The following is a 27,740-nucleotide window of genomic DNA, read 5'->3' as shown; positions in this document are numbered from 1 at the left end:
GGCTCAGGGCCAATGCATGTCATCAACGTCGGAGGAAGTGCAGGAGATGTATGCGGTTTTCCTGCAGGAACTCGGTAGCAGGAACAGGGTTGTCCCCCTTGACGTAGGAGAAAGGCTCAAGTGTACAAGGCCAGCGTTTTATCAGGGTTGTTTCTAGGTGTATAAAGATGTGGAGCGGCCGGGTCTTAGTGCCGTTGTGTTGTGTGCGTGGGAACTGCTGAACTGCAGTTAATAACTGGGTGGGTTTGCTCTTGACCCGGGACACTTTCTACCCGTGTCTGTGCTCTCACATGAATGTCAGTCAAGATGGGGGCGGGTGGGAAATCCAGACAGACAGACAGACACACTGAGTTCTTTTTGGTCATAGATTCCTTATTTATTCAGTATTATCTTTCTTTATACACGTATATATTTTTCAATACAGTAAGAGATTTCCATAGATCATCAATGACAGACAGACGTACGAGGACACGTCGGTTTTCAAGCGTGGAGACGACAGAGAACACAACGCTGATGGGGCAGCACAGAGTACACACAGTACAGCATGTAATATACAGGGATGCTCTTCACACACAGACAGACTGAATTGACGGGGTGGGGGGGGATTTCACCTCTCTTTCTTTTGTGGGGGGGACATTACTCTTTTAGCTGCACATACCAAACCAGGAGGGAGAAATGCGACTCCCACTGCACAGTAAGCCGGCTGATGTGAGTTTTCACAGCTGCAGGCTGTTCCCTTCACGCTGGAGAAATCTCCATTCACATCACACTTGTAAGTATTGCTTCAGCTCCCCCTGTTCTGTGGATCTAGAGAGGCTAGCGTTAATTATCCAGCACCTCATAAACTATTCCACTGTACACAACACTCAGCCCAGTCCTGGAGCGGCCCTGTGCCTTCTGTTTACTGTCGCTGCCGAGGTCTCTGCTACTGAGAAGAGTCAAGGGAACGATTCCAACTTTTTCGCAGCAGGCGTTAATGAAAAGGGTCCAGTTGAAGCAGTATTGTGAGGTCAGGTGGTCAGGTGAGGAGTTTAGAGCACGGCTGGAACAGAAATCAGGGCTGGCAGGGGGTCACATGCATATGCGATGTCCTTCAAACACATTAAGATCATGTCCCCCCAATTGATTAAGGTGAGCCCCTTTCATCACTCCGCTCTTCCAATCAATTCAATCCAGCCCACCTCCCCCCCATTCCTGATCTTCACCTCCTTTGAAGGCGACAGCTCGGGGAGGGTCGAGGAGTGATGGATTGGCTGAATGAATAGAAGTGAACACAATGTTTTCAACAAGGTTTGGGACTTCCGCCTTACTCCGCATAAATATCGGGCGAGAAACATGCTTTCCCAGCATTCAGTGCTTTCCCTCCCTCCTTCCCTCCCTCCCTCCCTTCCTCCTTTGGCTTGTTCCACCTGGTGGGGGGTTCTGATGGCCTCATCCTCGTGGCCAGGTCCTCGTTCCCTCAGTCAAGCCAGTCTGGGCCAAAATAAACCCTAGTTGCCTTCTACTACAATTGCGGTTGACTTAAAAGTTTTCGAAGAGCATTTGCAAATACATGTGACCCCTAGTCTGTCGAGATCCAGGGTTGAGAAACACAGGACTAGAGCAATGGCCTCTGGATGCAAAGAGCCACAATCTGAAAGTTGTTTTGTAAAAGACTGTGTTAAGTTTCAACCAAACCAAAGCAACCACTGGTTCAGTTGAAATTGAAGCTCGAAGGCAATGGGAACCAGCACAGGCAGCTGTCCAGGACCAGAGTTGGACTGCTCTGTACTGACGCTCACAGCTAACAAAACCTGCCACGACTCAAACTGCTGCACAATGGGAATCTCATTCATGGCACCTGCAAACACACGCTCTGTGCTCTTACAGTGTAAAAACCCCGGAACAACCTCCACGCAGCAAACACTACACAAACAAGGGCAGCAAATGAAATGTTAATCACTGTAGGGCCCCCCCACCCTCCTATTCTCTGGCTGTTAACAGGAGCACGGAGAGCAAACTGACTGTCCTTTCAACAGCTCGACCCGAGCTCCTGTTAAAGACACCTGCCCCTTATGTACAGAAACGCTCCAATAACGTGCTGGGTGCAGAACTCTGAAACACACCGGGGCGTGATGATAAAATAACAATTAACATGATCACATCTCCAAATGGGCTGATACGCACCCTGTGTGTAATTAGAGACGTGTGGTGGCGTGTGAATTTGCTCTGGGGCTGAATTATTTAGACACTAACTATGTTTTTCTGCAGCATCGCTTTATTTTTTAATTGTACCAGGACGGCTCTGGTCTCAGAAAGGGAGAAGCTGGCAAAGTCCCCCTGGTGCAGATTTCAAAAGCACCGCATTAACTAGCACTTACTTCACTTGTTGCAAGTCTTGTTTTTATTTGATTATGTATCCATGTATTTATCTATTCACCCCCCCAGGGCTGTGGTGCCATCAGCATTAAAATTTAATCGCTGCATCTCTGAAAACACAAACGCACACAAACATCCGCACAGCGCTCTCAGAACCCAGGGCTTCCATTCATAATTTAAAGGGCTGTTTTCTGGGTGTGTTTTTTGGTAGCAATTAATGCACATATATTCTTAAAGCATTGAAATGGCCCTTGAGGAGGACGTTATGAGAACAATTCATATATATATAGGGCTGGCATCTTCACTCCTGCTCCTGGAGAGTCTAATAGCGTGACTCTATATGACCAGCGTCCTCCAGTCTTTGGCTGAGTGTCTAAAATATTCATATAACTGTGTCCACCTGAGCCAGGAGTGAAAATCAGACTTTAACCGTTTAAGGGCACTAAGATATGAAACTAAGCAGAATAAGTGACTCGTGAGATTTGATGATTCCTCAAGCGAAGGGTGTCCTAATTAAACATAACTACAGCAGTACTTTTTTATTCTGCTTTTTAGAACATTTTGTGTTGCGACATTGCCAATGGTACACGTCACCCCGCATTACGTCACCACATTACATACCAGATATCTTTTGCAAAGTAATTCTGTGAAATTAACTTTTAATTTAATGTTTGAAAGGTGGAACTTGAAAAAGCATTAACTTTGAAAAAAGTCATAAAAACTGCAACAATGTAAGAATGCACTTCAAGCAGTCGTTAAGGCCCTTGGTCTCCATTGATTTTGAGATATACAAAGTCTGAGATCATAAAAATATAAAATATTTACTATACGGTAATAATAATAATACAGAAAAATAAATACAAAGCTTACATTGAAATTACATTACAAGTAGGCTACTGTCCTATTAAGATGTCTGTCTCTGCCAGGGTATTAAAAACTTAAGTTACCGCAAAGATATTCATAAGATATCAAACCGAACTTCTTCCTACTGTATATCATAAAACCTGCTTCAGATATTTACAGGACTTCAATTACAACAGAGAAAAACAAGACAGTAACTTCCCAAGGTAATGGTTCTGAAAATTAAAATAAAATCGGTCTGGTCCCATTTCAGTGGATCTACAGTCCAAAAATAGCAAATTTGTAACGTTGTACTACGAAAAACACTCCATACGTATTAAAGAACGCGTAAAAAATACACACAATACCTTTAAAGTATACAGTTCACTACATCACTGAGACTCGTGTCGTTTCTCGTTTCAGTCCTATTATACAGTTAATCAACACGGACTTGCAATGCCTCGACAACTTCAACGTTTCAATACTGAGTATATTTATCGTAAGGCCAAAACGGATTCTTATTGGAATTTTGTAGATCAAAAACATGCGTAGAAACGTCACAACCTACGTTAATCGGTGTTCCTGCCAGAAGAGAAACACAACACTTCACAACACAGTACACAGAGTGACACCGCTTGTGCGTCAATATTGTATTCGTTTGACAGTATTAATTAATTGACTGGGTCGCCTCAGAACGGAGAACGGGTTTTAGTCTACCAGGTCACTATATCAAATAATTAAGATATAGGCTCTCTGGACTCTGGAGCACAGGGGTGTGGGTTCGATCCCAGGTTGGGACACTGCTATTGTACCCTTGAGCAAAGTACTTTACCTAGATTGCTCCAGTAAATGCCCAGCTGTATAAATGGGTAAATGTAAAAAATAATGTGATATATTGTAACAATTGTAAGTCAACCTGGATAAGGGTGTCTGCTGAGAAATCAAGTAATAATAGGCCAATAGATGAACTTGTCTCACTTGTGTACCCTCCAACGGAACAGTCCGCCGAGCCCCATGTGACACCTGACACACTGACACCATGCACAGAGTCCCCAACAACTATCACTGTATAGACTTACACTGTACACACACACACACACCTGTATGCATGTATACACACACACCTACAAATATACAGTCAGACAGACACACACGTATATAAGCTCCCCCTCCCCCAACACTTCAGTCTCATTACAGCATTTCTCCTTCTCTCTCACCCTGTCTTTGGAAGTCTATAGATCTCTATATTGAGGTTGTGCTGCAGGAATGTGTGTCTATTCCAGGAGGAACGAGAGTGCAGAGACATCGAGAGAGGAGCTAAACAGTGTTGTTCGCTGCGAGAGCTTCCAACAGCCCCGTCAGGCCAGCAACGTGAGAGAAAATAAGAATAATAATAATAAGAATATAATAGTTACATATTAAAATCAGACTCTCTCTCTCTGCTGGGACAGGTCTGTGGGTTTGCACATTGCAAGGGAGTCTCCCATCACCACCCCTTCGCCCCCCGCTGCTCTGTTGAACAGGGAGGGCGGTGTGGGGGAGGGAGTGGGCGGTGACAGTTCTGCCATGGGGGTTGGCGGCTCTCCACCACCCCCCCGCCCCCACGTCCTCACACGGCATTGGTGATGATCTCACTGTGTCCCCCGCCGCTACTGGGCTCGGGGGTGATGCTCTTTAGAAGCCTCTGTGTGGGGAGAGAGAGAGAGAGAGAGAGAGAGAGAGAGAGAGAGAGAGGGAGGGGGGGGGGTCAGACACAGATCTACTTGCAGATCTAATTTCGTAAACTACAGCATGAAGAGGGATCTGCTGTGTCTCTGTCCACTCGTGTCCAGTGTGACGGGATGTGTGCTGTGTAGCAGAGATCTAGTGTCTGTAAGGAGCCCATTAGGACCAGGCCTTGTGAATGAGAGTGCCGTGCAGAAGCAAGGCGATGACCCTGCCTGTTGTGCTCTCAGTGTCAGGGAGATAACAGCCAAGTCCCATCTCCAATTTAATAAGGCTCGCCTTCTGGGACTCCCTATCTCCCGGCCCCCCTCCCTCCCAGCCGTCTGTGTTTATTGGTTGTGCGGTGAACCGAGGTCGTTTAGTTTACACACAGGCTAAATTAGTTCTTGGTGAGAACTGCTGTTAGTGTTATTGTACCCAGGCTGCTGGCAAATAGCAGACTTATTAAGCCCTCACTATCAAAGTGAGAGAACTGTGTGCTGGGGGAGGCAGAGGCGGAGAGGGGTGGTATCTGATTCATGGTCTCTGTTAACGTGACTGAAGGACAGAGGAGCATGGAGATGGGAGCCTCGCTGCACACTAAACAGTGTCAGAAATATGGGCTGACGCTGTATCTACAGTAAGCACCCTGGGACTGAGATTTTGTTCCAACCAAGCTCTTAATTACTTAATTGAACCATTAATTGAACTAATAATGACCTTAATCAGAGCCTTTTAATTATTTTAAACAGTAGGGGTTTTAAGTTAAGTTAGAATTGTATAAAGAACTTCTTAAAGAACCAACTATTTTATTACACACTTTAAAAAGTCAAATCTAAGCAGAGTGTTACTTAAATTAAGGGTTCGATTAAGTAGTTGAGAGCTCGGCTGCAACAAAAAACAGCAGGGTAGGACCAGGATTGGGAACCACTGCCCCACAGGGTTGGCACACAGTTGGCTGTCAGGGTTGGGTAGCTAACCCAGTGTGTTAGCTGCCTACATCCCTCCCCGTTTTGAGCACAGTAGTCATAGCCTTGAGCCCAGTTGGTTAACAATTGGCAAATCCGGCCGTATGGTAACTCTTGTGTGTGTGTTAAGGTGACCAGATGACTCCTTTGTCACTGGGACAAACTAAGACACAATGGGATTTGGAATTTGCCCTTCAACTTACAAGACGTGAGCATTGGGTGCATTGACACTGTGTCAGCCAGCTCCAGGGTGTGTGCTCAGTGTGCGGATGCTGCGCTCGGTACACAATCAGAGATCATTGTATTCGCTGGCATTATTAGTTGGGGCGGCTTTTGTATGAGCGCAACACAATGTGTCAACACCAGTGTCTGCCACTGTATCAACACTGTGACTGTGTTATCTGTGTATCTTAATCAACTGTGGGCAGGGTGTTATCTGTGTGTGTGTGTGTGTGTGTGTGTGTGTATAAGGGCATATACATGTGAGCAACATCAGAACCCAGTGGAAGAGCATGAGGTATTCATATGTAATTTTGCCACAGGGCAGTGTTGGATGTCAACAAATGCCATCCTATCTGAAGTGACCCCAGGCAGAGTGTGTGGTCAGGGGGTTTCTCACCTGCTTGAAGGTGCCGGGAATGGTGATTAGGTGGTACACCATGTAGGCAGGCACACAGATGAAGGAGGAGACCCCGATGCAGTAGCCCAGGGCTGTGGTCCAGGGGGGGTAGGCATAGTCAAACATCTTCAGCTCCGGGGGGAAGAACAAGAAGCTGCAAATGATGAACTGGAGAGGAAAGAGGGAGAGGGAGAGAGATGAGTCGTGTACAGGGAGGCCAAGCAGATACGGAGGGGAAGGAAGTGAGAGTCTTTGCAGGAGAGAGGACTGCATACCAATCTGGAGAGAGATTGAAATAGCGTGACATGGCCCAATTCCACTATTATTTAATCTGAGAAATAGCACTAATATGTGGCCTTTTGGCAATTTGATTGGAGCGCACGCTGAGACCATCCCACATGACAACGGCACAGCTTGGATAGCTAACGCAGTCCCTATACCATACAGCACGCTCTGTCTGCATAGAAAGGCAGCACAGCAGGCGGGGGTTGTGCGGAGATGGCGGTCTCACCATGAGGAAGATGGGACAGATGGCTACCCAGCAGATCCGCCAATACCAGCCCGGCTTGAAGCCCAGCATCATCTCCACGTTGCTGCAGAACCGGGACATACCTGTGGGGGGGGGGGGGGGGAGAGCATGAGATATCGAGGGCTTAGTGGTGTAGTATTCCCACAGGAATCCAGTAGGAATTTGTATGCATTGTGAACAGTGAACTTCCAGCATTATGACACAAGTCAGGAAGAGTGTGAGAGATGAGAGCGTAATTCGTTCACAGGGACCTTGTGGCCACACAATCAGTCAGGTCAGCTGACAACAGGGATGAAAACCAGGAGACTGACTATGGCTGGGGTTCAACAGCCCTACTGTATAGGATGGCTAATGCAGATGTGCAGATACAGGGAGACAGGGAACATTTACCATAGAACCAGGAGACTGCGATGACCTCCAGGAAGACCACGGTGATGACGGCGGGCCCGGTGGCGTACTCCTCAAACAGCTTCACCACGAAGGCCCCACCCTGTTGGAATATAAGAATATAAGATTATTATTATTATTATTATTATTATTATTATTATTATTATTATTATTATTATTATTATTATTTATTTGTAACCTTTTTGTATTCAAGACAGCTCATCAGATGTTTGCTGAAAAGAACCCAGAGAGCCGGGTTCAACTACATGCTGGGCTAGCTTGTTCCAAACCCCAGCTACTCTTAGCATAACCAAGAACCCGATCTTTGTAGGCTCCTGCGCACCTACTCTTTATTCCCACTTGTGACCTCCGGGTGACCCCCTGGGGTTGACTGTATCCCTCTCACGCAGGATTGTGGAAAACATGGGTCGGATTTCAGTATGATTTCCTAGACTAAAGAGTCTTAAGACAAAATCAAGGGGTAGTGCATTTAAGATGGAGGCAACTGTGTGTCTGATCACACTGAATATGGAAGTTGTTGGCTGCTAGGCCTCAGCTTAGGTGTGATGCCACACACACACACACACACACACACACACACACACACACACCCACCTGCTCCGGAACCACAAAGCAGAAGGCATCATTGAAGACCCATTGTTAACTGCAGTGGCAGTGTGCTGTAAACAGCCCTGACAGCATGCTACACACAATAGCAGCGCCCGTCACACGGCACCGGTCCCTGGGTGCAGAGAGACACACACTGACAGGGACGCTGACACACGTGCATGGCAAGCCCTGGGTTTATTTGTTTGCTTTTATTGTTGGGAGGGGCGCCGTTCATTCTTGGCAGGATGCCTATCCCGCTTGGCTGTTACTGGGGAGTCACAGGGGCAGGAAGTGGGGGGACAAAGAATTGCAAGAAAGCTTGGCCTTGACGAGACCAGGACAGCTGACACCCAGTCACAACTCACATATTCTCACACACACACACACACACACACACACACACACACACACAATAGTGAATGTTTCCTACTGGGACACTGATGTACACCATAACATTGGGCACAAAGGCCTGTTCACAGCTGGAGTGTTAATGACCCCTGCAGGGAATATCAGTGTACATAAACACAACCCGTTTATTTTAAATTCAGTGCCATTGTAGCATTGTGATGAATAATGCTGAATGCTGTTCATATTTTGTGGTCCCAGCCTCCCCCCACCCACATTAGATAATCTCACGCTGTGGGAAAATGTCAAGTAAACAAGTATGATTTACCTGACCCCCTCAATCCACCCAAAGCCACCCCCACCAAAGTCCACCACCCTCCTGTCTCACTCACACAGGTCAGAGTGGAGAGCGCGCCTAGGTAGCAGACGCAGACCAGGCCCAGGACAAACCACTCCCTGCGCTTGGCCAAGACCTGGGGAAACTCATCCAGCACTGCAGTGATCACCCCCTCCAGCCCTGCGAACTGAGAGGAGAAACAGCCGTCACACACACACACACACACACACACACATACGGTGACCATATAGCACTGGGACATATTCAGATAGGATGGGATTTTTAAGTTCCTTGAAATGGAAAGACATGTTTTTTCATATTTAAATATGTCCATCTGACACTGCTCTGATGTTTAATTGAGTCCCGTTACACTGCAGTCAAAGCAAGGCCAATAAAGGCTGATCGCAAATCAGCATCTCTGTGTTCTTGTCTTATCTTATTGATTTTGGGCTGTTTGCCTTTTCTGATACAGTAAAGTCACTGTTCACATCCTGTTAATTCAATAATAACCAATTGATCCCATATAAATGCTGCGGTGTGAGCCACTGATTGCCGTTTCCTGTTAATTAAGCAGCAGTGTTCGTCTCGGTAATGGTGTGTCATTTGAAGGGTAACAATTTCCAATAATGAGCAGCGATTCTTAATCAATGCATGTATGAATCCCAAAGGAATAACATATGAATGCCTCATGCACTTCCACTGGGTTCTGATGTTGCTCACAGTTATTGATATTATTCATACATCAATTCAATTAAGAATTGTACATTTTCATAATTGTAAAATGTGACCCAATAAGATTAGGTGCAACTTTCAAATCCTGTCCTGTCGAAGAGTGTCCCTGTGACAATGGAGTCATGTCTTTGGCCTGATACACACATACACACACACAGACACACACACTGCCCACAGTTGATTAAGATACACAGATAACACAGTCACAGTGTTGAAACAGTGGCAGACACTGGTGTTGACACATTGCGTTGCGCTCGTGCAAAAGCCACCCCAACTGATAATGCCAGCGAATACAATGATCTCTGATTGTGTACTGAGCGCAGCGTCCGCACACTGAGCACACACTCTGGAGCTGGCTGACACAGTGTTACAGTACGGATGGGCCAACCTTGGTCCAGGAGAGCCACAGTGTGTTTTCTGTTTTAGGCAAAGAGCTTCATCCATCACAGTTACCCTGGTGTGCAAGGTATTCGGTGATTGGTGATTGAGAGGGAGCTGTGAAAGCTGTAGGATTGGGGCTCTGTGCAGGACCAGGGCGGGCTGCCACTCAGCTACAGAAACCAGCCTCCACCTTCCAGCCACTGAGGGGCACTCTACACATTTATTTAGTGAGAGTGAAAGAGAGAGGGAGAGAGGATGAAAGAAAGAGGGAGAACTGAAGGAAAAGGGAGGGAGAGAGAGAGTCACAGTTGAAGAAATGGAAAAAAAAATATTTACTAATACAGAACACTTGTGGTGTTTTGAATGATTTTGATGATTCCTTTTTCTTCAGCTATCACTCTCTTTGGTTCATGACCAACCTCATTCTCTGTGCCATGGTGGAGAATGAGAGAGAAAGGCAGTGAGAGAGAGAAAGAGGGGAAGCTAGAGAGAGAGAGAGAGAGAGAGGGGTGGGGAGGTTGGCAGGTGTTACCGTGCTGTCCAGACCCAGAGTGATGATCATGAGGAAGAAGATGATAGCGAAGAAGGTGGCGGCGGGCATGTTGGCGATGGCCTCCGCATAGATGATGAAGAGCAGGCTGGGCCCTGGGGAGGAAGAGCAGGACAGCAGGGTCACAGAGACAGCGCGGCTACCTCACTCGTGCCAGCAGAGACTGCACAGCCCCTGAACACACATTGCACTCCCCCTAACAGCCTGTGTCTGATTTATTTACATCTGGAACCTTAAGCTGTGCCAGTGAAACAATGCCAACAGTCTAGCTCGCTTACTGCCGATGTGTTACTGATTATAGCGGTGACCTCCGACCCCAAGTATGTTCCAGACTGGAGCCAGTAGGAAAACACAGGTGAGAATTCCAGCAAGACACAGATCAGAAACATGACGGCATAATTACTGCCGCAGAAACTGGCTGTGCCACCAGTCTATAGCAGACGTGTTTATCTTAATAATGTTATGGCTACTTAATACTTATCTCCTCAACGAACATGGGAGTGGAGAAAAAACACAACCGGGCAAGAACTTTTGTTCAGCAGCCTAATTTAATTTAACTGATCATTAAAATGTTTTTATAGAGACTGGTATCAGTTATTAGTCTACCATCTGTTATTTTGTATTCATTCTTTATTAATGGCATGAGGGTTTGTATTTTTTGGATGTGGGTCTGAAGATAAAGCTTTACTTTGAGATATTGCCTCATTGTTGTTGTTTTTTTGACAGGATATCGTTCATATGTTGAGTACCGAATAATGATTTATGTTGTTCTGCTTCGGAAGATATGGCCTGGTTGACTGCCTCAGGTTTCTGACTGATGGCTGATGTAAGGCTAGAACAAATAAAGTCTACCTTCCCTAATCTGAGTGAACAGTGAAAATGACCATTTGTTTTGCATTCATTAAATAATTTATCTCACTCAAGTCTATCCACCCCAATGCTTCTCTAAGAGGAATGAAAAAACTGTGCAACCTGCAAAAGTGTCCCCCTGTCAGCTCTTATTGTTTACCGCGGCAAGTCTGAAATCCCAACAGAATATAACTGATCTGATCAGCTGATAAACTGACTACACTTAATATTTCTCCCTAGGATGGATATGATCAGACATTTTGTGGACAAGGCTTTTTCACCAATATATATATATATATATATATATATATATATATATATATATATATATATATATATATATATATAATGTTTGCCCTGATCCCCTCACCGGCATCTTTGGCAACCTCTGACACATTCAGGTTCCGTTTCTCGGCCATGTAGCCCAGCACAGTGAAGATCACAAACCCAGACATGAAGCTGGTAAGGCAGTTGATGGAGCTGGTCACCAACGCATCCCTGAAAGAGAGGGAGAGGGGGAGTGAGAGAGAGAGCCGGGGGGGTTTCTTAAGAGTCAGCGAAAGCGAGAGAGTGAAGTATTGAGGGAGTCTGGGAGAGCAAAATAGTGATAAGTGGGGGACAGCGAGGGAGGAGACAGAGGGAGGGATACACAGAGGGTGGGAGGGGGCATGGAGGGAGAGAGAGGCGGAGGAAGGCAGAGAGAAAGAGAAAGGGAGAGACAGACAGAGAGAGGGGAGGGGAGTGCCAGTATAGGAATGGGACAGTAAAATGTGTACAAAATTAAACAAATTAAAGACACCTGGCGTGAAATGAAAAGACAGGTGAGATATTGTTTCTACCATAAGACCTCCAGTCCCGTTCGTATGACTCACTTGTAGCAGTTGTTGTGGAAGGGGTTGTAGCTGGAGAAGGCGAGGAGGACCCCGAACCCGGGGCCGAGAGAGAAGAAGATCTGAGCAGCAGCATCGATCCACACCTGACCAGAGAGAGAATTTGAATTTGAACTGAGAGACACAGGGAGAGAGAGAGCAGTGACAGCGGGTGCAGTCGGGGTGCTAGGCACACTCACAGAGTCAGAGACAAAACAATAATATATAATAATATATTTCGTATAAATAATAGCAGCTTTTCCCTTAACTACCCCTATATGTTTGCATTTAGGGAGTTTTGCATAGTTGCCCTAAACTCAAGGACTCGAAAGCTAGTCACTGGACAACCACAAAACATCGTCTCATTTCTGGCTGCAAAGTATTTTGAACTCAATGCTCTTGACCTATCACTGACCAGTAATGTGAAAACATGGTTTGTATCATTAGTACTGTGACTGTAAAGATTGTCTAGCATCCCAGTCACATTTACAGTGCTATATTTCTGGGTAGAACATGATGCGGTTTTATTTCACTTTCATCAATTCTAGACACTTTGGAATTTTGCTCCTATACAGTTCAAAGATACAAAGCAACTCCAATTAAACCCGTATGGAATATTCACCACAGTCATTTTGCACTGTAATGTAGCAATTTTCCAACGCACTATATCAATTTTAAGCATAGTATACTACTGTAAACTTTTAGTGCTGCTCTATGGCATTATCCACACTGGTGGTCCTGGTGGCCACGCCTTCTTTATGTAACCCCACCCCTCTTAGTCAGAGTTCTCCAATCAGGGAACAGCCACCAGAAGTCGCTCCCTCCAAGCCCCTCCCCCCTTACCGAAGTATTCAATAGCTTGCTCCAATCAGGTCTGAGATAGTAGACCACGCCCCTCCAGGCCCCGGGAAGTGTGGCTCCCCGAATCAGCAGCACCAGCAGCACAATGTAGGGGAAGGTGGCTGTGACCCACACCACCTGAGCACACAGACACAGAGAGACACAGTCACCCACATTAATCTGTTGGATAATCGGACACGGGCACAGACTCATGCACGGTGGCAGGGACAGGCTAGCAGACACTAACAGGAGAGGGGAGAAAGACAGACAGGCAGACAGACGGACCGACCTTGCCAGAAGTCTTCACACCTTTCCAGATGCTGAAGTAGACGACGGTAAAGATGAGGAGCAGACAGAGCGCCAACTGCCAGCTCACTGGACCCAGATCATGCAGCCCTGGTGAGCGGTGCACCTGTAACACCTGCCTCCTGAGAGAGAGAGAAATAGAGTGAGAGACTGAAGGACTGGCGGAAACTGAGGGGTGTCCAGGGTGGCACTGGAGACCCCTGACATCGGGTTTAGGTTTCCTGAACAACTTTCACGAACGTTGAGTTGCTGTATAAGTTAACGTTAGACCTTTGGCTCCATTAACAGACAGTTAATCAGATAAGAGAGATAGGTTCCCAATTTAGCCTAACATTATGTTTACATCTGTGCTAGTAATACATGCATATACAGTGCAGTGTCGTAAGTTACAGTATATGCATGTTTACCTAATGTGCGGTAACCAGTAGGCTACAGCTGTCAGTGTTCAGCAAGTTAACATTTAGCAATTTGAAATCCATTAACTCAGTTAGATTTTCATACTTGAACTCAAAACGAACAATTGTTATTATCAATCTGTTAACGTTACTCAAAAGATTACCACATTTTGTTGTAAATAAACTATGCAATTTATGTAACACACAAATGCTATCTTATGTCTTTAGTGCTTGAGCTTTATTTTCTGAACATATTCTGGATGTTCAACACTTAAAGACCCAGATTATATGAAAACAGAGTGACCCAAGTCTCTCCAGTATGTGAGTACAGTACAGTGTGTGCGTGTGTGTGCGTGCGTGCGAAAGATATTGAGCTGCAGTTCCGAGGTAGAGACACTGACTATTCATAGTATGTTAAAGAGTTCTAGTGAAGTAACCCTGTTGGACCACACACACACTATCTGCCACATTGAAGCACTCTGGGTTAAGTGAATTATCACTTCTACATCTAATCAGCAATCATATGATTCATTCATGCTCCTTAGATTTTCTGTCATGTTCTATGGACCTCCTGAAGTAGCCTTGGACACCCCCTGGCCACCCTATTTATACAACTCTGTTCTGCCACTGGACTGAAGTAGATATTCGCAGAAATGCCCCAGCCTCCCTCTCATCCTTCTCTTGCTCTCCCTTTCCCCTCTCACCCTCTCTCTCCCTTATCTCACCCTCTGTCCCCCCCACTCTCTCTCCCTCTCCTCCTCCCCTCTTTCTATGCCTCTCTCACACTCACTTACAGGCACTTACATATAAAACTCCTGCGCCGGGGAGATGGAGTTGGGGGTCCAGGTGACGTTGTCTGCAGACAGGTAGTTGGTGCAGTTCACGGTGTTCCACTTGTTGGTACAGCTGGTCCAGGGCAGGGGGGAGCGGAAGGAGAAGAGGAGGTAGTATAGAGCCCAGGCCATGATGGTGTTGTAGTAGAAGGCAATGTAAAGAGCAATGATGCAGATGGCAAAACCGATCCCTGTTGGGAGGGAAACAAGAAGTTAACTGTGTCCTGAATCCTTCAGTGCTCGTCCCTTAACAGCAGTGGTGGTGAAACCTGGTCTCTGGAGGGAGATCTCTCATCTGCTCACAACATGGAAACAAATTTTAGGATTATAAATCACATATGAGAAACCAGCCAATCAGAGAGCAGCATTTCCCAACATTACTATACCTCATATCTTACGAATAAATGTCATCCCTGCCTGGACCAAACAATTTTTAGACAGGGAGATGGGGTTTAAAGAAAATAAACATTTTTTTAACTGTAAAGATATTAGAGTGTCTAATCACTGATAATAAATAAATAAAAAAAATTGACATTAACCGCTTAGCTAACAATTGAACGTTGCAAGTCAGTTGTAATTCTTCAAGTGAAAAGACAGACTCGTTGGCAGCAGATCTCTGGAGTTGAGCTGGTGTTACGGTGCAGTACGGTGTAGTCTACATAACTGCCCTTCTCCCCTGCCTTTCTGGTGAGGCTGCTTACCTTTGAAGATGGGGCAGATGTTCTTCCAGATGGAGATGCAGCCACTGCGATGGTACTGCCCCAGCGCCAGCTCCATGTAGAACAGGGGCACCCCTCCGAACAGCGCCATCAGGGTGTAGGGCAGCAGGAACGCACCTGAGAGGGGACAGCAGGAGACAGCGCTGACACACATCGTCCATTCGCCAGCTGCTTTCCCAACCAAGCATTGACACCAATGAGAGTACCAGTTTAAAGGAGTTTGCAATGTCTAACAATGATAGATACCCCGTTGTTTCAGTGAATATTTCTGTCTGATGTCTATAGTAGCCACTCTCCACCGTCTCTCCACACACTCAGGACTCTTGCCCGTGCTGTGCTGACCAGCGCAGAATGTACCGCCACCTACTGGAGAACCTGATGGGAAGCATTCATACTTTATTAGGTACTCTGGACACTTCTACTTCATTCATACTCAGTGTGGGAGAGAGTATATTTCATTGAACCAAACACGGTCTGGGACAGTGATGACAAATGAGGATTCTGAGTAAGAGTGTAAATAAATCTCATAGGTCAAGATGAGGCATAAACACTGTCTCTTGTGTCTCCTTTTTGTACAGGCTGAGCAATGTCAGACTGGCGCTGTGGTTTTAATGTGCTTTGTACAGTGCGACCAACCCAATGTGGCTAATATACAGCCCACACACTCTGGCACACAGCTTAATGGTTCAGAAGTACCAACCACACACACTGGCACAGTGCCCACTGGCCTTTAAAAAATGCCCTCACAGCCTGGCAATGCTGCCCACATGGATTTGACAAATTGCCCACACCACAAAGCCAGTGACCATAATCCACTACCCCGACAGACTGGCACACTCTCCATGCCCACCTCTTAGATTGCGATTGGCTCAAAAGACTGGTCCCCTGACATGATGTCATTTTAACAGGCTTATGAACATGCGGGCACACTGTTCTCACCCTGTTACTCTGGCCATTAGAGCTGACCTATGCCACTTACACTAACATGCAAAACAACCAGACATTTTATTACCCTGTCAAAATGGTTCCCTGAATGGGCTAATATAATCTGATTTCATAGGTCAACATATGTCAACACACACACAACTGTTGTATTTATTTGCAGGCGTACATACAGAATCTTCTATATTTTTTCAGTTAAACTTGTGTCCTTCTCTGCATGTTGTTATTTGCACAGATTCCTTTCTCTGGAATGTAGTTTTCCAAGAAATGTAATACATCTCTGGGAATCTGAACATCTAATTTTCTTTCACACTCACTTTTATCGCAATGTTGTCCCAATGGTATTTGGTTAGCTCTTCGGAATGGCCTGTGTTGTCTCTTTGATTCTACGGTCTCCATTTTGTCCACAAGACCAGCGGCTCTGGTAATTATTTACAGAATAAGAACTGACACGCTGGAATTCAAGGGAGCATTCACAATGTGTTGTTTGTTATTTGGGTTATATAATGCCTGTTAAAGTGTTTCCAATATGCATCTACAATATAGCGCTGGTACTCAAAAACAGCTGGTATTAATACCAAAGGGTCGAAATTGAAACAACTAAATTGCTTATTCTTCTTACTACTCCCCCAATTTTGTAACATATCTAACTTCACTTAAAAAAAAAAAACTGCCACAAGTATAACAGTGGTCAGTGTGTCCTCCTTACAGTTGAAGTGGCGAGGTTTAAAACTTAAATATAGAAATGATTTCGAATCAGCTGGAGAATGAAGTTGTCATGAGCAGACAATGGGGACAGATGCTGACTGGAAGATGTGACTACTGTATTTTTATACTTTTTTCTGCCTGATGTGAGGGCTGTTCCCCTGGTCCGGCAGGGCTGCGTTCTGATCTGGAATGTGTTTGTGTGTTTTGACATGTGTGTTTGATGGGGGACTCCTGTGCGCCAGCTGGCCGTGCCAAGCCTAATATCAAGTAATAAGTGATCCTATCTGCCATGGAAAAACTAACCTCTTTCCCAAAGCTTACAATTAATTGGGTCTCTCTCTTAGCCGGAGGGTTTTATGCACTCTCGCTGAACACCGGAAATTGGGCCTTTTTTATTATCGTGCTTTAATGAAATAGATTGAAAGCCATGTGTGTGTGTGTTTTTTTTTTTTTTTTAACACCAAGTCATAAATCTCTAAAAGTAACTCTCCTGTTAAACACAGCCCTGAGCTACACAAGGACTCAGTGTTCAGCACAGTGAGCAGAACGGAAATGCACTACTATTGCCCCCTACGGGATGTATTAATAGTGTTTTACCCGATATAAGCATTAGTCACTCAGTTCCCCTTTTTCTGTCTATACCTCTGTCCCTCCTTCCCTCTCTCCCTGTACCCCACTCAACCTCCTTACCTGTGTCACCCCCTCCTCTCCCCTCACTTGTCCTCCTGTCCACCCTCCCACTCTCTCCCATCCCCTACTCTCCACCTCCTCTGTCCCCCCAACTCTCCCCTCCCTCCCATCCCTTTGGTCCCCCTCTCCTCTTCTTCCCTCTCTCTCCCCTCCCACCCTTCTGTCTCTCACCTCCTCCGTTCTGGTAGCAGATGTAGGGGAAGCGCCATACATTGCCTAGGTCCACGGCGTAGCCAATCACAGACAACAGGAAGTCCACTTTCTTGCTCCACGTCTCTCGGGGGTTGTCGGAGCTGGTCTGCTGCACCACCAGTGTCCTGGGGCAGCTGGGCGCCCCTACCGTGCCCCCCTCCCCGGGACTCTGTGGGGACGAGGGGTATCCGTTCGACACCTGCCCTATGGCGGAGTTAAACTTCTCCCCCGCCAGTCCCTTGTCTCCTTCCTGGGGGGCGCCACTGCCCCCCCCAATCAGCAGCCCGTTCTCCCAGAGTTCCTCACTTTCGGGGGCAGAGCTCGGGTTGCTGTTCTCCATCATCATCGGCTGCTTCATCTCCATGGCTGTGGCGGTGGTGGCGGCTATGGGCGTGGCGGTGGAACTCTGGTACCTGGTGCTGTGGCTCCCATCTGCTGCAGTAGAGGAAGGAGGAAGGGCAGCAGGAAGCAGGGCCAGTGGGGATTGGCCGTGCTGGATGCGAAGCTCCGCCCCTTTCCAGCCCAGGTGTGAGTGCAATTGGCTCAGGGTTATCTCGTCCAATCCAGGCTTCTCGAAGGCGGGGTTATCTGCACCGAACTGCTGAGAAGAGAGAAGATTCCACATTAACAAGTGGGGGGAGGCTGAAGGGGGTGGGACCTTGTTATTGACCAATAAACCTGAGAAGTCATGTAACCCAGTGATGGGCAATTCTGATTAATTAATCCCAAACTGGTTCAATTTAATTGAGATTTTCGGTTGGAATTAAATCCAAGAGTGTCCTATTTATCCAGGACCAGGCAGGAGACTCCATGAAACACAAAGATGTTTCACTTGCGAAATGGTGAATTCCAAAATCTAGTTTTTGCGCTGGCACCTGTGTTCATATTCTCAGTGCCTCTCATTTCAAGGGGCCCACAAAGGGTTAACAGCAGCCCATTGCAAAAGCCTGACAGTTGGGCTGCAGAGCACAGCACACTTGAGTGTGTTTGAAGTTTGGGCCCAAAAGAGTTTGGGGAAGACGCTCCAATAAACGTAACAAAACCTGCATAGTCAGAGCCAAACCTCTCGCAGGGCCTCCGTGAAGCTATTTTAGGATTTATTTGTTGCTACATTCAGGATCTGGCCCATGTTTGTGAAGCACATGCGATCTGTTAAATGTACAATATAAAAAAAAAGGAAAAAAAATTACCTAGAAAAACAGACTCAAGGGTGAAGAAAAGAACGTCATATTTTTTCTTTCACGACATGAACAGTTTACACATTCTTTATAAGAGCAAAAGTTCAGTATACTCCTGTGCATGGCCGTGAGACAGACTGCCCCCCCACCCCAGTAGTTGCTCCAAAAACACACTATAGTCCCAAAAAACGGCAACAGGAACGACATCAGAAAGATAGCAACGGGGAGTAGGATGTACAGGCGCCCAGCTGCTAGTATCTAATCATCCCAGAGTTACGATCAGCAAGGTTTCTGGAAACTGCCCAATTATTAAGCCTCAATAGACCATTGCTGCACTGTTACCAACAACCCATATCTACACCCAGGCAAAACAAAATCACTTCCATAGTCTTCCCAGCTGGGACTGCGAGAAAGAAAGAGGAATCGGAATCGACTCCAAGACAGTGAGATCATATTGCACAGGGGATTGCGGGAGGGGGATTGCAAAGACTGATCAGAAACATAGACATGCTCTGACTTTTTCCTTAATTAGGAATGAGGTTAGCTTTGTTAACTGTACTTGGAGACAGGGTCCAGCGAAAAAAAGTTCCAGAATAATCCAAACTACAAAACTGCGCCAATGCGAGCTTGAGGCGGTTAAAATGTCATTTAAACTCATCGGGCTCCCCGGGACCAGTGCCTGGAAAGCACGGCACCGGGTCGCTGTAGAACCAGGGGAAATGGGACCTGGCTTTGAATGACTGCAGGATGAAAGTAATCGTTAGGAAGATGACTGATGAGAGGAGGAACTTTCAGATCGTCTTTGTTCATGTGCCGATCCTAGACACGGGATGATCTAAATTTGTCTGGTCCTCAAATGATACCGTAGTGTAGAGAGGCACTTTGCCGCAGCAGAAGCAACAAGATAAGCCAGAGGGGTCAGACTGGAGGAAGCCCAGATCAGCGTCAATCTTCGTGCGGGAAGCTAGGCTGAATGCTCCCAGTTGGAAGGGCTCCACCCGTGTTAGGGCCACAATCTGACTTGGTTCATTCTTCCATCTGCAGTCCCTCAGTCTCTCAGGCTGATAAGCTGCAATCCCTGCTCTAGATCCCACTGTGAGAGGAAGTCGGACTCTCCCTGTTTTTGGGAAGCTTTTGGTGCAGCTTTAATGGTGCCAATAGGACAATAAGCGATGCCAGCGAAAAATTGTTTTTCCTCTAGAGGACTAAAGCTGTAGAGAGTTTCTCAACAGCACTGGCAGAAATGGTCTCTTGCATAACGGCCACTACTGATTAGTTGAGCAGATCACGGAAAAGAGATTCCAGGGGAAGAGGGGGTGACCGCATTCAGCACAGAGCTCACAAAATAACCACCAGTGCCATCGACACAAGAGCCATTGACACGGGGGGGATGTGGGACACTCTAATGGGCTAACCTCCCTCCTTTGAGTCCTACTCTAGTGTTAAAAGGAAGCAGCAGACACATTTTGAAACTGTTTCTCCTGGGACCCTTTCAGAATGCAAAAACAAACAAAACAAACGGGTAGAAAGTAGTTAAACGTTAAAACAATTACATTACAAATGGAATCAAACTGAGCATCATATGGAAGCCAGCTGCTTCAGAGAAAGATATTTGGGGGGTCGGCACTGAGAAATAATCGAATGAATAAAAACAGACTCCATACACAGCTTAAAGAAAACACAGACCCGTGACTAGTTATTAGCCACAGATGTCCGTAAGATAGGTCATGTTAGAAAAGCTTTAAAATCAATGTGGTTATGAGGTGGGGACAGTGGTTGTCCCAGTATGTTTGAGCTTAATTGTGAAGTAAAAAGGCACGAAGGAAAGCTACAGTACAGGAGAACAATAGGCGATTCCTCCTTAAACCAGAGCCATGCTAATCCAATAAATAGTTGTGTCTGTCCCAAATACCCAGGGCTAGATTAACTCCAAACCTTAACCTATCTGTGAATTCACTGCTGCAAATCTCAACCTGAGAGCGGTTATCTTTATAAGATGAAGAAAGAAGTGTCTGACAAGAAGAAAATCTGTTTTTTAGACCAGGTTTGCAGTTGCGTATCAGCAAGTCTGTCAAAGTTTGGATTTCATCTCTAGCTTTATAAAATCAGGTGAACCCTGCTCGAGTGAAATTGATGTGATGAAGACTTAACTTGCAAACTAACCACACACACACACACACAAATAACTGAAGAAATTCTCCCCGCCTTTTATCCTTCTCTGTTCTAGCAGACACTGCAAGGAAAACTATATGACTTTATAAATCTCTTAAAGAAGATTATTAGGTTATTTCAATTAGTTGTTGACCCTTTTCAGATTATAATCTATACTTTTGCATTGATGCTAATTTAAACATTTTTTTTTATTCATCCAATACTGTGTAATAATCATGCGAGCTGGAGTCAACATCACTCAGATCAGGCAGAGACACGTATTGGATGGCTGATTGACGTGAATGGCTGACTGCTTCATATGAAAGCAATGTCAGTCGTAAATGAAATGTTTTTAATTATTTAATCTAACATCGCAGTTCCGGACGCTCAAGTGCTTTCCAGACAGGTTTTTTCAATTCCTCACTTATTTGGAAAACACCTGTGGGAATTAACAGTAAAGCCAGGAATGCACAAAGAAACTGGAATATTCATTGGAAAAGATGAAGAGCTTTGATTGAAAACAAAGTAAGGAAAATAACATGCATCCGTAAAAAAATAAATAAATAAATAAATACTGTTCTTCCACAGCTGTTGTAAACTCTCAAAAGAAACAGATCTCAGGTTTCTTGTGGGGCAAGAAGCATGCATTCTTTGCAAACCTTTATTTATTGTTCATACGACTCTGCAAACACAGTTCCTATCTCTGCTGACACAAAACAGGTTCACGGTTTACTGATATCACATCCCAGTACACTTTACAAAGGGCTTGGCAACTGGCTTTATTCGGTGGCAGTCCAAAGAAAACCACGCAGATGTTTTGACTCGAGTCTTCTGAAGACAGGTTTCCTGCTGTACTAACCCTTACAGCTTCACCTTGCTTTTCCACAAACCTTACCGCCATGAAGAAAAATAATTTAAAATAATACAAATATTCACTCAACATTCATGTGGGAGAGACACGCCAAAGCCAGGAGTTTATTTAGTCTCTATCTCCCCTGTAAGTCAATCGTGATCTACCGGTCGATCTTGAAGCAACTTGGCAGCACCACTTTTTGCTCTTAGTGGCACAACTTTCACATTGAGACTAGTTTGAAGGTTTGTGCATTTAGAGATGACCTTTTAGATGCTTGTGTAAGCCCTGCACATGCCTGAGACACTATTGTATTAACACTTGGAAAACTCTTTCCGCCTGTTGAATTGTGCTGATTTCTAAATCGGCACGCTGGCATCTTGGACATTTTGCGGAGGGCAGATGATTAATTACAGACCGAGGCTTCTGAAAAGCATCGACTTTGTTTTGCACAGCCCGCCAACGTAAACTACAAAGAAGAAAAGAAAAACACTTCGGGTGTTGGGCGCTCAATAAAGTTTCCCCCCATGAGTCTTCCAATCTAATCTTCCATTCTTTCCCCTAGTACTCCAGTGGATAAGAACAGGGCAGTGTGTTTCCTCCCGTTATTGAAAACAGACCGTTTTAAGAAAGTCTGTCACCCTGGGAAGGCAAAAGGGTTCAAGGCAACAGAATTTGAAGGCTACTAGTTATTTGCTTTGTCTTGTCTTTGGGAAGTGGGGCGGGAGGGTCTTTTAACTATTTTTAAATCATGTCCCCTTGCAATCTCGTCTCTGGGCTGCTCTCAGGGGAAACGAGAGCCGTGCAAGATTGCTGAGCAGAAGTCACCCAAGCTACCTCTCTCTCCGCCGACTCCATCTATCACATTTGATTTAAAAGAAATATATATATAATAATAAGAATATTAATGATAAGACTAGGGAGGGGGAAAAATACATTTTAATCTCAGTTTCTCATAAACTTCGGTCAGAATGACAGGCTCCCTTTTAATACGCCTGAACTTCTGGAGGATATCAGATTGAGTTTGTCTCTCTCTGGTGCTGTTAGATTTAAGTGGCTGGAGAGCCTTCCTGATTAATTTGGCAGTTTGGCGCAGAAGTGTTGTGCCGTGCGACTCTCTTTACGATGCCTCGCTGGAAAGCACTGCTGATGCCAGGCAGTCCTCGCTCACTGGATCTGACGGGGGATGCAGGGTAGATGAAGAAGGTTAAGGCAGTCTCGGACTAACAGGCATCACTGTGGCAGCACACTTCGGTTCCCAGACCAAGGTGGAGGCAGCTTAACTAAACAGCCTGGGTCGATTGCAGATGTCGTCCAGACTGTCACCCTGTTTCTACACCTGTTGACCGGCTGACTGCCAACTTTGCCTTTCTTGAGTGTCTCTGAACGTGTTGGTCTATATTGGCATCTGATTCTTCTTCTTCTTGGTAGTTTTTAATTCCGTCGGTAGTTATGGTGGCAAAGCAAATTGTGCGGAGAAACGGGTTTGCACAAGCCTTATCCTGTGAAGCCATCAATCACACCTCAGCCTGACCAAATCAAGTCATATTACATTTCCAAATAATTATCCCCCCTTAGTGCTCACGTCAATAATAATGAATTGAATTCCACGATTTGAAAAGTCAGCACAAACACGAGTTCACAGAAAACCTGTCGGCACAGGAACTGACCGTAGAAAAAGAATACGAAAATAAAGCAAAAAAAAACAACGCATTTTACTATTTCTAACTTTTATCCAGTCTAACTTTCTGCACTTGCTGGTAGTTTTAACACACCACTGTGCAGCTGAATGTCGGGCTGTGTTGGGGTCAGGCAGGCACAACATAAGGACAAATTAAATTAAATAAAACAGAAAAACTATAGCAGCCCACATTGCACTGCCAGTACAACCCCTGGGATTTAAGACATAAGAAGTACGACACATGGCACACGGGACACCACTCAGAGTGAGCACACTGTGTTCAGTATGCAGTGGATTCCATGCAATAGGCGTCCCGGTCCTACCGTAGTGCGTTGCGCTGCGAGTGCGAGAGCGCAGTGAGAGCGGTGCTCCTTGGCGTGCTCCTCCCCAGGCCAGTATCTCCGCCGCTCTGCCGTCCCTCTCTGCACCCCAGGCTGTGTTTTAGTACAACACTGCGTCTGCCCTGCCTCTCTCCTCCACTCACATGGGCAGACTCCAGATTATCCCCTGCCAAACACATCCCCAAGCAGTCGGCTACGTCACTTTCACTCCTATTTTTTTTTTTTTTTCCCTTCTCTCTCTTTTTTTAACCCCCTTTAAAAAAAAAAAAGATAGCAAGCAGGCACAAGCAATCCCCCCTCCTTCCCTCCCACCTTCTGTCCCTCCCTCCCTCCACTCCACTCTCTCGTCTAACACAAACATACACATACGCACATACACACTCTCTCTCCCCTTCTCTCTCTCTCTCTCTCTCTCTCATCTCTTCTTTCTGGCTCTCTTACACACGGCTCCCCTCACACTACAGATGCGTTGCGGGCGTCTCTTCCACTTGCGGACTGGTTGCAGTCCACTAACCCCCATGTCCAAAGCTGAAAGACCCAACCGGTCATAGGAAAGACCTGGCTAAGCCAAACTGTGCTTAAACCTGCCACTTTAAAAATGTGTGTTTGTGTATTTACAAGGCCCTGTTGCGTTACACTCATATAATGGTGCTGGCCATCATTTTCTTCTTTCTTTATCTCTTATCTTAGAAGACAGCCGAACTCTGTCACTCCTTCTGCCCCTCCTGTCTGTTGGACACCACATAAGAGCTGGCAACTATTTTAAGGTGCAATGTTGTATTTCACCTGCTCTTTGAGGCCCTGATGGGATTTGCGAGTCAAAGACCAAACCCAGACAATGTGACTACAGATTTGACTAAAGGTCACTGACCTTTGTGTCTTGCTGGCCGTTGTGTGAATGTGTCTGTCCCGTTTGGTCGCCGTGCCTATGATTGTGCACAACATTTCTAACATGCTATCTGTGTGTCTGAAGGGGTTTTGTAAGAAGCAGCACCTGTCTAAACTGCCCCCCCCAGCCTGCTGCTTATTGGCTTGTCACTGGACTCAGAAGAAAGGAACAGTCGAGAGAATCTGATTAAATCTCGTGGAAATATTGGTGACTCGTTATCAGGGCTTGATCAGCGCTGTAGGCAAATCTGAAAGAGCTTTATTGCTGGTTAAAATTGCCCTCCCTTTCATCTCTGTAGTCCTTGTAGCTCGGTTCTGGATTCAAGGCGAGGAGTAATCAGGGATTTTAAGGAATAGCAAAGCCTGCTTCTCCATATTCAGTTATGCTGTCTGATGTTAACTGTTACAGCCGAGCCTTTCGCGACTTTCACTCCAAACTTCTGCAATTATTGACGTTTTCTCAGAGTTTTATTCATTTAAATTGTATCTCGCCCAATACAGATCTGGAAAATCTTTGAAATGAAGAAAGCACATAACCTTCATTCCAGTATTGTGTGTGTGATGTTGGCTTGTTTTGTTTCTGCAGAAGCCTTTAAGACTAAAAATAACAGCCAAACAATAGACTATATATATGAATTTTTGACGGACAGCTCTAGTTCTCCAAGGAAATCACTCCCAGAGCAGCAACTAAGAACTAACAATAGAGAACCACTCAGAAAAATACATGAAAATAATAATAACACATCTTATTTGAGAGGAAGGAGTCATGTTATAAACACTGGCGATCATAAACTCTAAGAAACAAAACAAACAAAAATTGGAAATGTGCAATAATCAAAGAAGGAAAAAAAAGAAAAGCACACCATTAAAACAACAGCCTAAATCTATCATTTCAGAGTAAAGGGTATATTCCTGAGCAAGGAGGCCTCAAAAGCTCATTAGACCAACTCACTTTTCCATGCCTGGAGTACATAGTTCTGATAAGTGAGTCAGTCTGCCAGTAATGTCAACACTGTCGAAATACTACCAGGCGCTTATTGGTAGGTGACTTTTCTTACGCGTTTTACTCAGCTCACTGGAGCTGTGGTGTTAAGAGTTATAAAACAGGCAGAGCTGGGCAACTTGCCTGAATGAACGCCTCATTCCTGTGCCCTGTGCCTTGCCCGTGTCCACCTGTGTCTGACCAGCAGGGACTCCAGCTCTGTGGTCACACAGGGACTGGCAGCTGCCCTGGCTCTCGTCTGCAGGTTAAGTGGGGAGCAGGACTCGACTCAAGCGCTGGAAGACTGACACTGAGTGGGTGAGTGAGTGAGTGAGTGAGTGAGTGCCCTGGCACATAGTGTGACGGCGCCCTCTGCCAGATAAGTGAAGAATTACACTTGGGAAAATATTAGGAGCAGGATTATTCTAATTTAGGCATTTGGCAGGCAACTTTATCCAAAGGTTGTACAAGGTTCACAAGAGTAGAATTGGATCAAGAAGCAAAACAATATTTATAAACCATAGGCTAGCGTGCACAAGTGCAGAGGTAAGGATACTAAAAGTAAGATTGGATAGCAAAGAATAAGGTGCAAAAAACAAGCAGGGGAGTGCATGTTAGTGCTCGGTTGGATCCCTTTCAGTGTTTGTTCCAGTGTACTGTGTCATCCTCTGCGATTATAATCCTGAACCGTGTGGACTTAAGCGCATCAAGATTTTGTAGTTCTTGAAATGTAATACTCACATTGCCAGCCTTTTCTTGAGGGCCCAGAGTGACAGATTCAATGGTACGTTCCAGGCCCCTGCAACTCTTAGTGTAGAATCAGCCCTGTTTTAATTTCCACTTGTATCCTATAGACCCGGTTTCATTACAGACTGTACGTTGGGACTAGGTTGTTACTTCATTAGACTCAGTTCCTTTAAGCCTTTGAGAGCGTGGGATAACTCCAGCCACTCTACTCCGGACCCTCACCAGGTCAGCGCTCTCCTTCGAGCAGCATGGTGATAGGCATGGCAGATAAGTATCCTAAATGAGGTCTCACTAATACATTGAATTAATCTCACATTATCGCCTTCAATTTGAATTGAAAAGGTTTCACTTCATATCCACACGTTCTGTTCAGGGTTTTTGGTCCATTTTCATTTTTCACACCCCGTTCCTAGAGGGGGCCCAACTGGAGCCCTCCCTTGCTCTCTCTCTCTCGCTCTCTCTCTCTTTCTCCCTTCCTCTCTCTCAATGACTTCATTACCCTTATTTGATCTCTCAGAAACCTTCTGGGATTCAGGACCTCAAGACGACGCCTGCACTCCTTAGCATCTCATTACAACCTGTAGCGTCATTTCAAAGTCCATCAACAGGCCTTACAACGGTTCTTTCATTTGGCCACGTAAGCAGGTTAATCACACCAGGGAAGTTACCGGGACCTGGCTGTGATGACGCCCAGGGGAAGGAGAGCTGTTGTGGTCCTGCTCCGAGCGCACCGGTCTAGACGAAGACAGTGACGGAACTCCTAAATCCTTGACGTAGAACTGCCCTGCCGTGGCCCCAAATTCTCCCTGCTAGGAGGATCAGTGGTTGCCTTGCCTTCTGTTCGGGAATGAATATCAGTCCTACTAATCCCTAGCGCAGCAACTGTACCCTGCCTCGCTGCCCCCACACTGCACACTCCTCCCTTCCTTACAGCTCACAGTTTATTCCAAGTAGGTCTCCCCCCAGAGTCCTGCTATCAGGGTCTCCCGAGCGTAGTTATATCCAAGTCGATTGATGTTCAAATTATTGCAACATTGCCACAACCTTATCTGGTAACTCTCCCTGTATATATTTTCCTTCTACACTGCTCTAAGCAGCACTAATAGTCTCCCTGTCCTGCCCACTCACAGAATCAGATCCCAGCACCCTTTGCTCTTGGCTTTGTGCTCAGTCCTGCTATCCCACTGTAGAGCAATGCATGTTACCCTTGTAATATTGGT

General features: G+C 45.7%; 1 protein-coding gene across 2 annotated transcripts; it reads right to left on the bottom strand.

Moving 5' to 3' along the window:
* Positions 1-351: 351 nt before the first annotated feature.
* Positions 352-24,079, bottom strand: slc6a4a (solute carrier family 6 member 4a). 2 transcript variants are annotated; one of them, XM_066695533.1, is made up of 14 exons: positions 23,886-24,079; positions 17,682-18,303; positions 15,153-15,287; positions 14,423-14,642; positions 13,207-13,345; positions 12,921-13,055; positions 12,081-12,184; positions 11,579-11,706; positions 10,342-10,454; positions 8,752-8,883; positions 7,409-7,508; positions 7,001-7,101; positions 6,490-6,657; positions 352-4,882 (listed from the first exon to the last, which is right to left on the bottom strand). In XM_066695533.1, the coding sequence occupies exons 2-14, from the start codon at positions 18,064-18,066 to the stop codon at positions 4,808-4,810; spliced, it is 1,935 nt and encodes a 644-aa protein (XP_066551630.1). In that variant the 5' UTR covers positions 18,067-18,303; positions 23,886-24,079; the 3' UTR covers positions 352-4,807. The 2 variants fall into 2 exon arrangements, with proteins under 2 accessions (XP_066551630.1, XP_066551629.1); XM_066695532.1 differs by having other exon boundaries at positions 17,682-18,300.
* Between the last annotated feature and the right edge of the window lie 3,661 nt (positions 24,080-27,740).

Source organism: Amia ocellicauda, chromosome 22 (genome assembly GCF_036373705.1).
Source record: "Amia ocellicauda isolate fAmiCal2 chromosome 22, fAmiCal2.hap1, whole genome shotgun sequence".
In the NCBI taxonomy this organism is placed as follows: domain Eukaryota; kingdom Metazoa; phylum Chordata; class Actinopteri; order Amiiformes; family Amiidae; genus Amia; species Amia ocellicauda.
This window is presented reverse-complemented; position numbering and strand designations above follow the sequence as displayed.